Here is a 14,239-nt window from a genome sequence, read left to right as displayed (position 1 = left end):
ATTAATCAAGATGCGGTATAATAAATATATACAATAAATAAGAATTGTTGCAGTATACCAGGTCAAATGCTAAGAATACGACATTGCCTTAAAAACTACTCTATTGGGAAACATCTACATTCATGATTCTTGTACACAGATGATGATTGATTTGTTATTTTAAATCCACTTTAAGCACAGATAGGCTAATCGGGATTGGACCTACTGTTTAAAGTGGGATCCCAACCACTATGTGCCTCAACCTGGTATTGAACCTGGGACCACTTGATTACAAGGTGGCGATGTTACCACTATGCCATCGGGGGGCTCCCCGGATGATGGTGTCAACTGTGGTTTAGGACCATCGTGGTTTTGTACTTTCACTACAAATGTCAAAAAAAAAAAATCATATCCCGATCTCAGCAATGCTACACAAGACACACTTCTAAATTAACTTACAGGAGATATTTAACCCATTTTTGTTACTATTAACTGTTCTCATAGGCATTCGGAGGGGGGGGGGTGTGCAAGGGGGGCTGTGGCCCCCCTCCTGAAAATTGAAAGTCAACCAAAAATTATATATTTCACACATATAATTTCATTTCAGCCACAATAATATGTGTTAATTATTGCACGAACAATTTAAGCAATGGTTTTTGAGGGAACAAGACAATTATTGGGGAAAATGTGCCTTGTTTGCCCCTGCTGGAAAAAAAAATACATTCCTTGCCCCTCCCTGGAAAAAATCCTGTGGATGTCCATGACTGTGCTGTAGCACACACATTCACTCATATTAAATACTAAGATGTCAAAATTTTCTGTCAACCAGGCCAATGTCATCAATAATGTGCTTTCTAGGATGGACAACAGAGACATGCTTGGTTTCATTTTCTAGTTCACAGCAAGCACTTTTATAACCATATGGTGCAGCGGTGTATTCTGAAAATTTGACCTGGTATACAGTCACAATTCTTATTTGTTGCATATATTTATAATATTTGAATTAGATATAATCTAAAGAAAACACTAAATCAGGCATGCATTAAAAAAAAAGCAGAAATCTCAGAACTTCAAACTTTCTGGCAATTTCTAAACCAGGTAACATGGGAGAATACACCACTGATTCGGTGTAACATCATTAGTTATTATAGAGTTTTGGTATGTTCAACACATTTCGTTTGTTAACTTCCATAATAATTCAAGTATTTATATTCCCAGATTAACTGCAAAAATTGGAATGCTCTGGACTCCTCTCAAACTCAGATGTGAGAATGCTCCTGTAATAGCAATGCGTAATTGCCATCTTGGAACAAAAACAAAGAAACAAAAACAACTTAGTAATCACTGAAATGAAAATAACAGTATTCACTCCCTGTATCAATTTCGAAATAAAGGACCAATATGTGAATGATTCATGGATACTTGTGTGAATAGCACCTACATCACAAACACTAAGGTTGTTCAAAGAAAAACTTCTTTATCTCATGTTTCTACTCTTTGTCCAGGAATTATATAACGTTTGAAAGGTTAGATTTCATTATCTCTTAAATACTTTGTATTTATTGAAAATAGTTTCATATATGATTTTTATTACATATCCAATAAAGTAGGTAACTTAAAGTGAAACAGATAGAAGTAAAATTGTTTAATATTTGGCACATTAATGTCTTACTATGCAATGAATAAGTTCCTGCAATTTAGACAAAACTATGAAAACATTAAAGATTTGTTCATTAAAAGAACCCCCTCCCCCAAGAAAGTTTTCTATATTGTTAACTTCGACACATTATTTTGATATTTAAATCTATGGCAACAAAGAAACTGAATGATAACAGAATAATAAAAAGAATGGTAAAGGCTTATTTATAATTTATGTTAAATGTTAGCGCAATAAACTTTATTAAAATATTTTAATTTCTTTAAAGCTCGTACAGGAATCAATGCATACTAGACAATAAAGTGATGTGATTAATTTGTAAACAAATTAAAGTATACAACAACTAAAGAACAGATGGTATGTACTGTAATAAATATGTACTGAGAAATTAATTCAGTGTTACAGAATAACATAAAGCAACTATGTTCTGGTCTGGTATAATGCAAAGTAACAAACAAGGTACAAAAATAAACTGTTTTACTGCCTTCAAATTAAAGTTCATACATGCCAAATACTTGTCCATCAGCATGGCCTCACAACTTTTTTATTTAATATCCCATTCATAATGATAACAGTAACAGATTATATATTTTGAAAATGTATAATTTAAAAGCTATTTATTCTTCCATATTGATGGGTAAAGAAACTCAATTACTTACATATAGACAATATACCACCAGGATTATATATATATGTAAATAATGGGTATGTCTTACCTATCAACATTAATATTGGCTGTACAGAAATTATATATTACATACATGTTTCTTTTTTATATACTGATGCACTGTTTTTTAATATCTTGTTGGAAAATAAGTTGTGAATGATCATATTACAATGAAGCTTTCTTTCACTTGCTGGCTGTTTGGTAGTGACAGAGAAAGCAAGCAAAGCACATCTCTGTTCCATCGAAACAAAAGAGCAACTAAAATATTTAAATACAGTGAACATACATGCTCTATGACATCACACGTACACAAAACTTACAAAAAGTAAACAATCTTTCCTGACTAAAAATCTTTAACTACATGCATCTTTGTTCTTTCAATGAAACAATAAAACATTTAAATTACTCTCATGTATTCAACATACTAAGATATCTATTTCCACATTCATGTATCTATAGAATATATTCAACATAACAACAATAAATTTCTATGCATACAATACTCACTGGACCCACATCAAATGTGAGGTAACTATATCATTATTTTTAAAACCATAATAAACTATTTGCTTTGCAATGTTGAACATAATATACACTTTTGTCCACAACGAATCAACGATTCTCAAAGTGACTAGCGTCATTTAACAGCACAATGGGACATTCCATATTATCAGGCTATTTAAAAATGAAGGGTGATTATGGAAACAATATATACAATGATGCTGAAATCATACAACATATTCTCTCTCTCTCTCTCTCTCTCTCTCTCTCTCTCTCTCTCATACACACACACATACACACATCTTGGCACCATTCTCTCTCTATCTATATATCTTTGGAATATCACACACAATGCATTAGAACATTATTTATCACAATGTTCAAGTATGAAAGACTATTCTATCTTTGTACAGAATATCAGTTTCTGTATACATTGCATATATAAAGTTCAAAAGTTAATTGGAATGTAAGGTATGCACAAGATGAATGTAACTAATAGAGCAACCACCATTTATATTGTTAATAGAAGCACTCATTAGAGGTTAAACACTCTATTCTCAAGTTTCTTCTATGTTAGTTATACAAGCACCCACTCCAACACACAGATAAAATTGTCTTGTCAGCTTTTTTGTAAAAGGGTAAAATAAAACTTGAGTAGGAAGGAAAGGGAATTTGAATGCTTAATTCATAAAGTTCACCCAATGCAATGTTAAAAAGAAAAGATCCAAAATATCACTCTCAAAAAATTCGACACATATGCACACACTTTGCACACAAGTACCTGCAGGTTTTCTGTTGTTATACATGAAGTAAAAACTTTTCAATTTTTTTCATTCTTTTATGAAATCTTCATGAATATCCATGTATCACCTGATCAACCTTGTTGTTTTAAACATCTGTGGAAATGGTGATACGTGGTACAGTATAGCTGCGAGAGTGCTTCCTTGGGTAAAAAACAAAAATTCTTTTGTTCATGCCTCATATACGCACTAACTTTTATGTAAACAATTTTGTCTAATTATTAAAATAAAATAGTAGCAAAATATTTTTAATATTTTTTTTTTCCAGCAGAGCAGTGTTTTTGAACAAAGAAAAGTAAATACCAGTTTACTTATCTCATATAAAAAGAGTGTTTACCGAATTTTAGACAAGAGATTTCTTTGAAAAATATGTGACATATTGAGACATGATAGCCTTTATGACACCTATATAATTTACCATCAAGTCTACTACGCCTACAAGGCACAATCAACATATAAATATGTCAATTCTATGTTCCCATATTCTGTAGTTTGGCTACACTTGAACGAACATCTTCTCAGTTTAGTACAAAAATTAAGCAGTCTCTTTTCCCCACCCTAAAATGTTTAATTCTTCTCAAAACTTAAAGTTTCAGATACCCATGAGTTGGACCTTGTACTGTTGGTTGGGGAAAGTCTTACATACCCCAAACTTCCTTGTTCAATGTTAGAATTTGATTTCTTCAGTATGCTCTTGGGTTTAATATCATTAGCTGGACTAAGGGGTACTGGTGACGTTGGACTTCGTCCTTGACTAGCTAATGTTGGAATAGCATCTGCACTTGGTCGTTTACACAGAATATTAAGCTTTCGATGACTTCTACTGGTGCTAGGTGATCTCTCCTTACTGTTATAATTCCCAACAGTGGAAGCTGAACTATGAACCTGCAAAATACAGAAAGTTAAAAGATGACCTTCAACACTCCAAGTTTACAATTAATTAACCCTTTCCAGATGGACTTGAAAATACAGTTTTTCCCAGGGGATGGCGGTTTTTTCCTGTTTCTCAGAAAATCATAGAAAATGTATTGCTAAGTGTGTTATTATTTAATACATTTTTATGCAATCTACAACATTTTTATACAATCTACAACATGAACTCTTTCTACAGATGTATAATATGGTACATTTTATATAAATTTTCTCACTTTATGAATTTTTCTCTAACAATTTCTTGAAAGTTAAAACAAAATTAAAGATTGTACTAAACATTACTGAAAATATACTTTCAATGCATAATATAGGAATAATTGATGAAAAATAACCAAGAAACTTCTTCTTGGGATTGAGATCAGCACTAATTGTGAAATCCGAAGCAGAATCCTTGTAAAAAATTTTCACAATGTGCATATAAATTATTCAATGCTATTCTCAAGAGCATAAACAAAAGTGCAACACAATTCAACATGAGTAACAGGAAAATTAAGAAAACGACATCTAGTGGTTGGAATTTGAAAGATGTGGCTACAACACACGTGCACAAGAGGTGCATTGCAATTATAGCCCATAGTTCATTCACAATAGAATAACAGGCTATTAAACTTATCTGTCTTATTGAACAGTAGTTGTACGACGGGCTATGTCCATTGCTCATCCAGAAAGGGTATTGTGTTATGAGCTCTTATGCAGCCTATGGTTAGCACTCACACTCGAGTCGATCCCCCACAAGAGATTCAAAATGTTGGTGTTGATGAGCTTCATGAGGACAATTGGGGAGGTACTTGAAAGCAATAGTAACAGTTTTCAATCTCGAAAGCCATAAAACAGAGACAAAGAGATTCAATGTGCTGCTTGACAGGCTTTGGCTCTCAAAGGGCTGCTGTGCCTTGGTGATGAGTTTATTGTGTTATTATTTGTGTAAATCTGACTAAATTTTGTCTTATTTACTTAATACAGAAATTAAGGATGAAATTGTTTAGAGCTTTGAAAGGTAAAACTGAATTTCACTGAATGATGTTCAAAAGAATTAGGGGTCTAATGTCTCTTTTTATTTTGGTTACATTACACTGCTTACATCTTGGGTTAATAGTGAAGATGATAGATGAACCAATGAAATGGGCCATGGAACAAACATCCATGCCTGGAACCTGGGACCTTTAGCTTCGATCATGTTACTGACCACTCCCTGACGAGCCTGGTGAAAGGCCTAATATCAAAAAATGCCAAATCCATACTTGGTTTGGCTGATTTTTAGTCACATTTTGTTATAGATTTAGCTCTTTTAGATTTACATATGTATCTAACTTTGATGTTCTCTTGAATTGATGTGACTTTCTTTGAAATGCACATTGTTATTGTTATGGACGTTCTATCAACTTTTACCCCATGTGGCATTCTGGTGTTAATTAAAACACATGATGATTGACTTGGCTGACTTTGGCAAATCACCTCTCAGACGTTTCCTACAAACATTATTCACAATTAAGAGACCTGTCCAAAGAACTGCAATAATTGAAATTATTGAAGGCATCTGGCCACACAACCCTTTCCTTCCCTTAGTGGAACACTGCTAAAGTTGAACACCACTTCCAACACTCCCCATACTTTTTATGAAGTGACATTTACAGTTTGTACATTTCAATTGTTTGCTTCTAGAATGTTAACCTGAAGCTTTCCTCATGATATAACCCAAACAGATGTTCTTGGATGATAAGTAGCATTAGAACAGAATTGAAATACAACGTTTTGAGAACTGAGAACTATAAGTCTCATCTTCAGGAAATGAAGGATGTCACTGTCACTTCTCAAAACATTGGATATCAATTCTGATCTAACTTGACTGATCACCTTAGAACATCTATTTGAATATTAGCCTATTACAGACAGTGCTTGAAGTGGGGAGAAATTCTGGGGGATACTATCTCCCCAGTTAACAACATTTTCATAAAGCATCCCCCATCTAGGTTGGTTGGTTCATTTGGAGTTTTAAGTCCACTTTATGCACAGTAAGGCTAATCGGGACTGGACCTACAGTTTAAAGTGTGATCCGAATCACTATGTGCCTCCACTGAGTATTGAACCCGGGACCCCTTGATTACAAGGTGATGACGCTACAACTGCGCCATCGGAGAGACATCACCCAGCTAGTATAAATAGCATAAGCATCCTTCCACCTATCCCCAAATCTACAAAGCATCTTCCCAGTTAGGAATTTCCACTCAGATCACCGAGTGTGTATATATATATACATACACACACACACACACACACACACATACACTCGGTCTCGAGAATCTGTGGAGCAAGGCCACACAAGACTGTGAGTGGGTGGAGAAAAGCAGTGCAAGCTGCTGGAAACTGCTGGTAGCTGCACCTGCATTTTCCACCTCCATGCAATCTCCTACCCTCTTGTGTTCATTGGTCGAGCCCTTTTGAGTCGCACAAAGACTTGTTTTCGTTTGCTCACTCCAGAGATACCCAGGACAGAGTTCAGCTTTTAATTTTTCTCACAGAGATTTACACTTGCACTACAATTGAATGATCAGTTACATAAATACCAAAGACTGAAGTATTTTCTTACCTGAGCAATTGCCTGTTTACATTCCTTTGTACATGACTGAAGCAAATCTACCTGCCCTCTCAAAATCCGCACATTCCATGTAAAATTGTCATGCACGCGATTATACTTCTTTCCCTTGATGCCTGCTTGATTACATAAATTTTGAAGATCTTCATAATAATCCAGCAGTGTTGTTAACTTTATATTTATTTGTTCTACAAGTTTGTCACCATTGTCTACCATATACTGATGCTCCATTAATGTTCGTTCAAATGTAACTATGGCTCGATGAAGATGAGGGGGCATGTTGTTAGCTTCTACTTTCAAAACAGGAAACTGCAATAAATAAAATAAGACATAACTCATGACCATCAAAAATATTATTTGAATTTGTTCCTGGTTAACAACTTAAGCCAGATTACAAATTCAAAATTTAAAAATATAATATTTACTTCTTTATCTGAGAGTGTATGCACAAAGTATTTAGCGGACAGAGAATTTATGGTTTCAATTTTGGAACTGAATAATAGATTGCTTAAACTTTTATATATTATTTTGTCAGCATGAGAGAAGCAACTCTTAGATTATATAACATTCAATGTCATATAATAATAATAATAATAATAATAATAATAATAATAGTGACAATGACAAAAAAAAATTCCATAAGATTCCATTATTTGGTGGGCGAGGTGCATCCGTAGTCTGCTCTACCACCTAATTCCTTGGTTCTGTTCTTACTTTCCCTTTCGTACGTACAACCTTAGTGACAATGAAGTTCGACCAGTCAGAAATATAGGAGTGCGTTGTGAAAGAAGGAGAACACATGCATATGCTGAACATATTTTATTCAGCAGGCTACATGGAACAAAGGAAAACATAAATTTCCGCTGCAACGCAGAAATGTATGGTGTCCACACAAAATAAAACATTTTCGTCCATCTACACGTGACATTGAAGTTCGACCACTGTTAGAGGGGATCCTGTTTACCATGGTGTGACGCCGCCCCCTTGGCGAATAACTGTGGCAATGAGTCGGGGCATGCTGCGGACGAGTCGTTCAAGGTATTCCACATCGATGCGGTGCCATTCCTCCTGCAGGCAGGCGATAAGAGCAGCCACTGGCGTGGGTCCCCTCTGTTGCACACGTCGCTTAAGAACACACCACACATTCTCAATGGGCGAGAGGTCGGGACTCGATGGTGGCCATGCCAGAGATCGCACTTGATGGCGAGTCAACCATTCTCTTGTCAGCCGCGCTGTATGAGGCCTGGCATTGTCGTGTTGAAAGATGAGACGCCGCCTGTGGAACAGGTACCTTCGCACTGTGGGAAGATGCCGCTCCAGTATGCGTGTATAGGCGTGTGCATTCACAATGCCCTCACAGACGTGTAGTGGGCCAACCCCAGATGCCGTCATGCATCCCCATACCATCACTGACGCCGGTTTCTGTACCCGACGTGCATAACATTTTGCTTCATTCTGTTCCTCCTTCCGACAAATGACTCTTTTCCGTATTTTCCCATACACAACATTGAAAATGGATTCGTCCGTCCACAAAACCCTGTTCCACTGCCGAAATGTCCATCCCCGGTACATTCGTGCCCACCGTAGTCGATTGCCTTTGTTCAACATGGAAAGAAAGGGTTTACGTTTCGCCTTGTACACTCGGTAACCGCATCGCTGTAGGTAACGGCAAATGGTTCTGGTTGACACTTCAATGTGAAAGCGTTCTCGAATCCACAGTTGTAATTCGGCCACAGAAACATGATTGTTGGTTTGGATATAGCGCCTAAATATCAGTAAGTCACGCACGCTCAGCAGGCATTTTCGACCGGGGGCCTTACCTGGCTCTGTAGTACCCGTATTTTCGGTGGTGGTTGATGATGCAGTGGACGGTTGACTTGGGTAAGTTCAGTTGGCGCCCTATTTCCCGTTCACTGAGTCCATCCCGTTGCAACTCCACCACTCTTCTCCTCACGGTGTTGTCAATAGGTTTGCCCCTGGCCATGGTGATGATGCACTGCGGTTCCTCGGTGCACAGCACGTGCTTATATACGGCGGACTCCCTTATCGTGTCCGTGACGTCATGCTTCCGTCTAATGCGCCACTATCTGGAATTTCCCGTATGGGTCTGGTGCCTGGTCGAAGTTCAATGTCACGCGTATAGTTCCCCGTTTTCGTTCTTTACGTGACCTTGGGTGCAACATGCTGGGATCACGATTCTTGCCTGCTCACACGCCTCCTCTTACACACATGCGTCACTTCTGCGGGTCACCCATTCCACCGCCTATGTCTGTGCATTTAATCACGTATTCCTTTCTGGTCGAACTTCATTGTCACCAAGGTTGTACATTCATAACTTCAACAAGAGTGTAATTGTGATCTGCTTTGGGTACTTTGCAAGTTATCTTTGGAATGACAGTAGGGCTGAGTCGATACTACTTTGAACTGATACTGCTATCAATGCCGATACACTCAGCAGTTCCCACCAGTACAGAAACCAATGTTTGAAAATTGTAATAATAACGTTTCCATCTCCTCTAAATATAGCAATATATAGCAAGCCAGAATTCATAACCTCAATCACCGGCCGTTGCTCTCTCAGACATTCAAAGAATGTCACGTCAGTAGTTAACAAATCTTCCTGGTTTATTGGAGTTAAGGTGCTGATCACCTTGAATGACAGGGCAATGACCAGGGGGTTCGGAAGGAGCAAGAAGTTTGAGAGCAATGGGTGATGTGGGCTTTTTTGTCTGGAGTTGTGGAACGAAAAGCAACTGAGGAGATTAAGCGATCGAATATGATTTGACACTAACAGCTATCAGCAGGGAACTTCGTAATTGGAGACAGACAGGTTGATCTAGACTTGAAGGAGCAAATCCAACTGATTGTGTTTTGCCATTTCCAAGTGTGTAGTTAGTACCTCTTCCTCATTACCATCAAGCTTACCATGAGGAGCAAGTGCTGTGATGGGGCCAGAGAAAAATGACTGGGGGGGGGGGAGGGGAGCAACAAAATATTGTTGGGGGCAGTCACATTAAAATGCCCGAAAACATTATACGTATGCATATAATGTTCACAAATCAGGAAAAAGCTCAGTGTGTCCCCTGGTATCATTAGGCAACAAAGACTGTACAATTTGCACTTTGTATGCACAAAAAATAAACGTTTGTGTAAGATATCATAAAGATAACTTTTTGGCTGATGTTTTACGTTGTTTGAAATCGCTGAGGTTGATGGTTTAGCCACTTATCGGTAATTCAGCAACAGATTCTGTGGTCTTGAACTCATCATACCACGACTTAATGCTCTCGACATTGGGCAGCATCTTTCCATTAGTTGTTTGAAAGTTCCTCTGCACTGTTATTGGTGCCGGGTCTCGTGACACACAGATTTTTCCTGATTTGTGAACATTTCCGGTTTCCTGGACACTGACACTGCTACACTACAGCCACGTTACTGAAACCTGGAACAAGAAAACTTGGTTAGTTTTCCAACATTTTGGCACCACTTTCACATCTCTACATTGCATATAGTGGATATGAATAAAGTTTGTAATCAAGGAAAGACTTCTGGGACACTTCTGGATACTTTCCGATAGTGATATCGCTGGTGATACCAATACATTGAATTGGTATCATCTCAGCCCTAGTATAAAGTAATGAAAAAAATGTATTGAACTAACCCCATCCTGATCATGAATAGCAAATGATTGTATCTGCGAGCATGCTGACAACCTCTGTAGCAAAACACGAAGGCACTGCTTCATATTGGCAGCTTCATTTAGACCACATTCTGCACGAAGATCTTCCATTGAACTCTCAGCATCATACCGCACTTTCATGGCCTCCAGGACTCCAGGAGTGACAGCCTGGAAAATATTTAGATAAGAGTACATACAGCATAAGGATTAATTACTGTTCTTACCAGTGTAATGTAATAACTAATTTTAAAATGTTAATCATGAATTTGAATGTATAAATTGTGAGTTTGCTCTTGATTCCAAGATATTGAAAGGTGAGTGAGTTACTGGAAATGGATGATCCTTATCGGAAGTCTGAGGTTATGTTTCAAGTCCACCTTATTCACAAATAGGCTAATCAGGACTGAACCTAGAGTTTAAAGTTGGATCTGAACCACCTCCTCTGGGTATCGAACCAGGGACACCTTGATTACAAGCAATGGCATTGTCACTATGACATCGGGGAGGCCCTTCTTATATGTTGAGCACATGATTGGGTGCAAGGAGTTTTGTACATAGAACATAGTCATAAGATCCTGCACCTTGGCCATGTGGTCTAAGGTGTCTGGCTTTGGGCTCGGGCTACAGGATGCACACTGGTTCGAGCGTAACAACTTTTCTCCTCAGATTTTGGCCAGTGTATGGGACCGCTGGCCTTCCACCATTGTGTGGATATTGGGGAGCTATGAATGAACAGTGTAACCTGGTCATGGAAACCTACAACAACTGGGGGTTCATCGTGCTGTCCACATGTTACTCTGTAACTGGTTGGATGAGCACCCACCACTGCTGAGGCATGTGGGAGTGAGGTTGGTAGGTAAGCCCTGGGCCACAAGGGCTATTGCATCATGGGAAGGCATTAGTACCAAACATTGCACACTGGTGACTATAACGTATTTTTAGTATTTTCGTATATTATTTAAAAATCCGCTACAACCTTGGTTGTGAATCTTCTCAATTCATCTAGTTGCCTTACTTGCTACTAGATGGCTCTGACTATACTACCTCTTGCTTGATAATTGCCATCTCTGTCGGCAGAAATTACAACTAAATTCCTAACCCTTCGTTCGCAGCGAAACTTGTTTTCACTCTTGTTTGACAGTCACTACCAACGCTTGAGGGTGAAGGAGCTTCTACCGAGTTGTGCTTTTCATAGCTTACGTCACCCACGGCAAGTGTGACCTACCTATTCACAATGCACATAAAGAAGCAGCAATCATTTGCATTCTGAATGCGAGCACATGTACCGTGAGAACTAATACGGGCATTACACACATTATGGCAGGATTTCCAGTAGTGCTTTTGGACAGAAATTTTTATGTTTGAACAGGTACGTTGGAACTTTGTGTATTTAGTGCATCGAAAAATGGGAACTGCTCATAATCATTTAAAATGCATTATTTATGAATAGGCTGCTATTCTTAAAACTTTAAATGCTTGCAAAAAGGATTCATTCATTATTTGTCACGCTGTAAAAACAGCATTTGAGCTTCTCTCGACTTAATTGCACGTGCATATTTGACATATTTGCAGCAAGTTGCATTTTCTTTAATCTGATTGAAAGCTTGATTAACATGAAGTGTGTACTCTCGAATGTTATGCTTAATGGAAGAAATTGCAAATCACTTTAAACTACGTGGTTTTTATTAACTTTGTTGTGAATTAGTGAATACAATAAGCAAAACTACGTATTGTCGGAACTTGCGTGGTTAGTTACCCCACAAAAAGAAAGGCAAGATTACGTTATTTTTCCTTACTACCTCCAACCTTGATTAGTCTAGTAACATTTACGTTGCTGCAAGAATTAAATGTTTTTCTAACATAATAATAAAATATGCCAAAAATCTAATATTTCAAGACGAGCCTAAATAGCTTTAAGGTTGTAAAATTGTTGTAAATAAGAAGTTACATTGACAATTAAAAATTTTAGTCAATTGAGAAATGTTTATGTGAAACAAAGATAAAGTAACTTATGTAAGCTTTCCAGACACTGTATATAAATTTTGTCCGCTAAGCACATACATGTACATATATGTGTAAGTGAATGTTGAAAACCAAATTCAATACAGATTGTTTATGAAAGCGCGTATTGCACTTGTTGTTGCATCAGCAAAAAGGCATGTTGTTGATTGTTTTGTTAATTTGAGGCACATTTGTGTAGTGAATGAGCAATTGTACCATTATTGAATGCTTAAAAATAAACCTTGCGTCTCGTTGTTGAAATAATTCGTTAATCATTGAACAAAATAGATTAAGGCAAATTCCTAATTAGTAGATTGTGGTGGTAGTAATATGCATGAGTTTAGTTTTAGAGCATACATGATAAAACTCTTACTGTGCAACTAAAAAGGAACGCACCTCCCACGTTTGTTCCTTGCCTGAGTGGTCGAAAGTCGCATGGTGCTTGCGTCACTTTTGATAGTGCATGTGTCATAGAATTAAGGCCTTTTTAAAAACACAATTTACTTGCTGAAAACCAGTGCATTTTTTGGTGGTGCCATGTCCATGCGCACTTAATTCTGGAACTTTGGTTTGCACTTGAAAACAAGATAATTTTTTTCAAAACAGTAGTTTTTCTCCCGTTTGTAAAGACAATCGCGAAAATGGCAAAAATGCAAGAGATCCACGTGAAATTCCTATTGAACATTGTATAGCTAATCATAGTTCGGTATCCTTTTGTAACTTGACTCGAATTACAGTTTCATTGGTACTCAAGGAAGATTCATAATTTGCGACTCCCCGGTTGGGTTTGGGCATACTTTAACATCTTCAGGGCCCCTACACTTGCTTCCTCTTTAACTTTGGGTATTACAGAAATGCCAGAACCTACCCGGATGTCACATGACCACAATGTTTGTTGCAGGCTAACAAGGATACGGTGACTGGGACAACTGCCAATATGGAAAGAATAAAATCCTGTGAATCCTCTTACTCATTGCTAACTTTCTTTTCATCTTGACTTCTATCATTCATATCATTGGCACAGGCAGCAAGTTGTCATGAGTAACCAAATCAGTAGAAAATGATATTAAATAAATAACATAACATGCAAACAATGGAATACAACAATTATAAGTGGCAGCATGTGTATTCAAATGTGTATATTTTAGTTTATATACACATGTATATCAGTGTTCAGAGAGTTACTTTTTAAAAGTAACTAGTTACAGTTACAGTTAATGGTGCTTGAAAAGTAACTAAGTTACTTTTACAGTAACTTCATGCTTAAAATAATTTTCTTGCAAGCAATTACATTGTATGTACAACTGATGATCATTAACTAGGATAAAATAATATGTGAAGACTTACATGCATTTTATTTATGCTTTTGGTTGGTTCGAAAGTCTTAATAAGTCTTAATTATATAAGTCTTCACATATTTATATTATTC

General features: G+C 37.2%; 1 protein-coding gene across 2 annotated transcripts in view; it reads right to left on the bottom strand.

Moving 5' to 3' along the window:
• Window positions 1–14,239, bottom strand: part of LOC145984281 (inactive phospholipase C-like protein 2) — a 744,169-nt gene that overhangs the window by 26,332 nt on the left and 703,598 nt on the right. Inside the window, exons 18-21 of one of the 2 annotated variants that reach the window (XR_014441294.1) lie at window positions 10,792–10,977; window positions 7,125–7,439; window positions 4,251–4,489; window positions 3,586–3,747 (exon numbers count right to left, since the gene is read on the bottom strand). Coding sequence is in view for 1 of the 2 variants with exons in the window: in XM_083117918.1 (XP_082974044.1) it covers window positions 4,172–4,489; window positions 7,125–7,439; window positions 10,792–10,977 (819 nt within the window). In the remaining variant the exon portion in view is untranslated. Of the gene's footprint in view, window positions 1–3,065; window positions 4,490–7,124; window positions 7,440–10,791; window positions 10,978–14,239 lie in introns of those variants that run through there. The other variant, XM_083117918.1, reaches the window with a different exon arrangement.

The sequence above is a fragment of the Lepisma saccharinum genome, chromosome 2 (assembly GCF_977018435.1).
Source record: "Lepisma saccharinum chromosome 2, izLepSacc3.1, whole genome shotgun sequence".
In the NCBI taxonomy this organism is placed as follows: Eukaryota; Metazoa; Arthropoda; class Insecta; order Zygentoma; family Lepismatidae; genus Lepisma; species Lepisma saccharinum.
The sequence above is the reverse complement of the archived record's forward strand: the minus strand, read 5'-3'. Positions and strand labels throughout refer to the sequence as shown.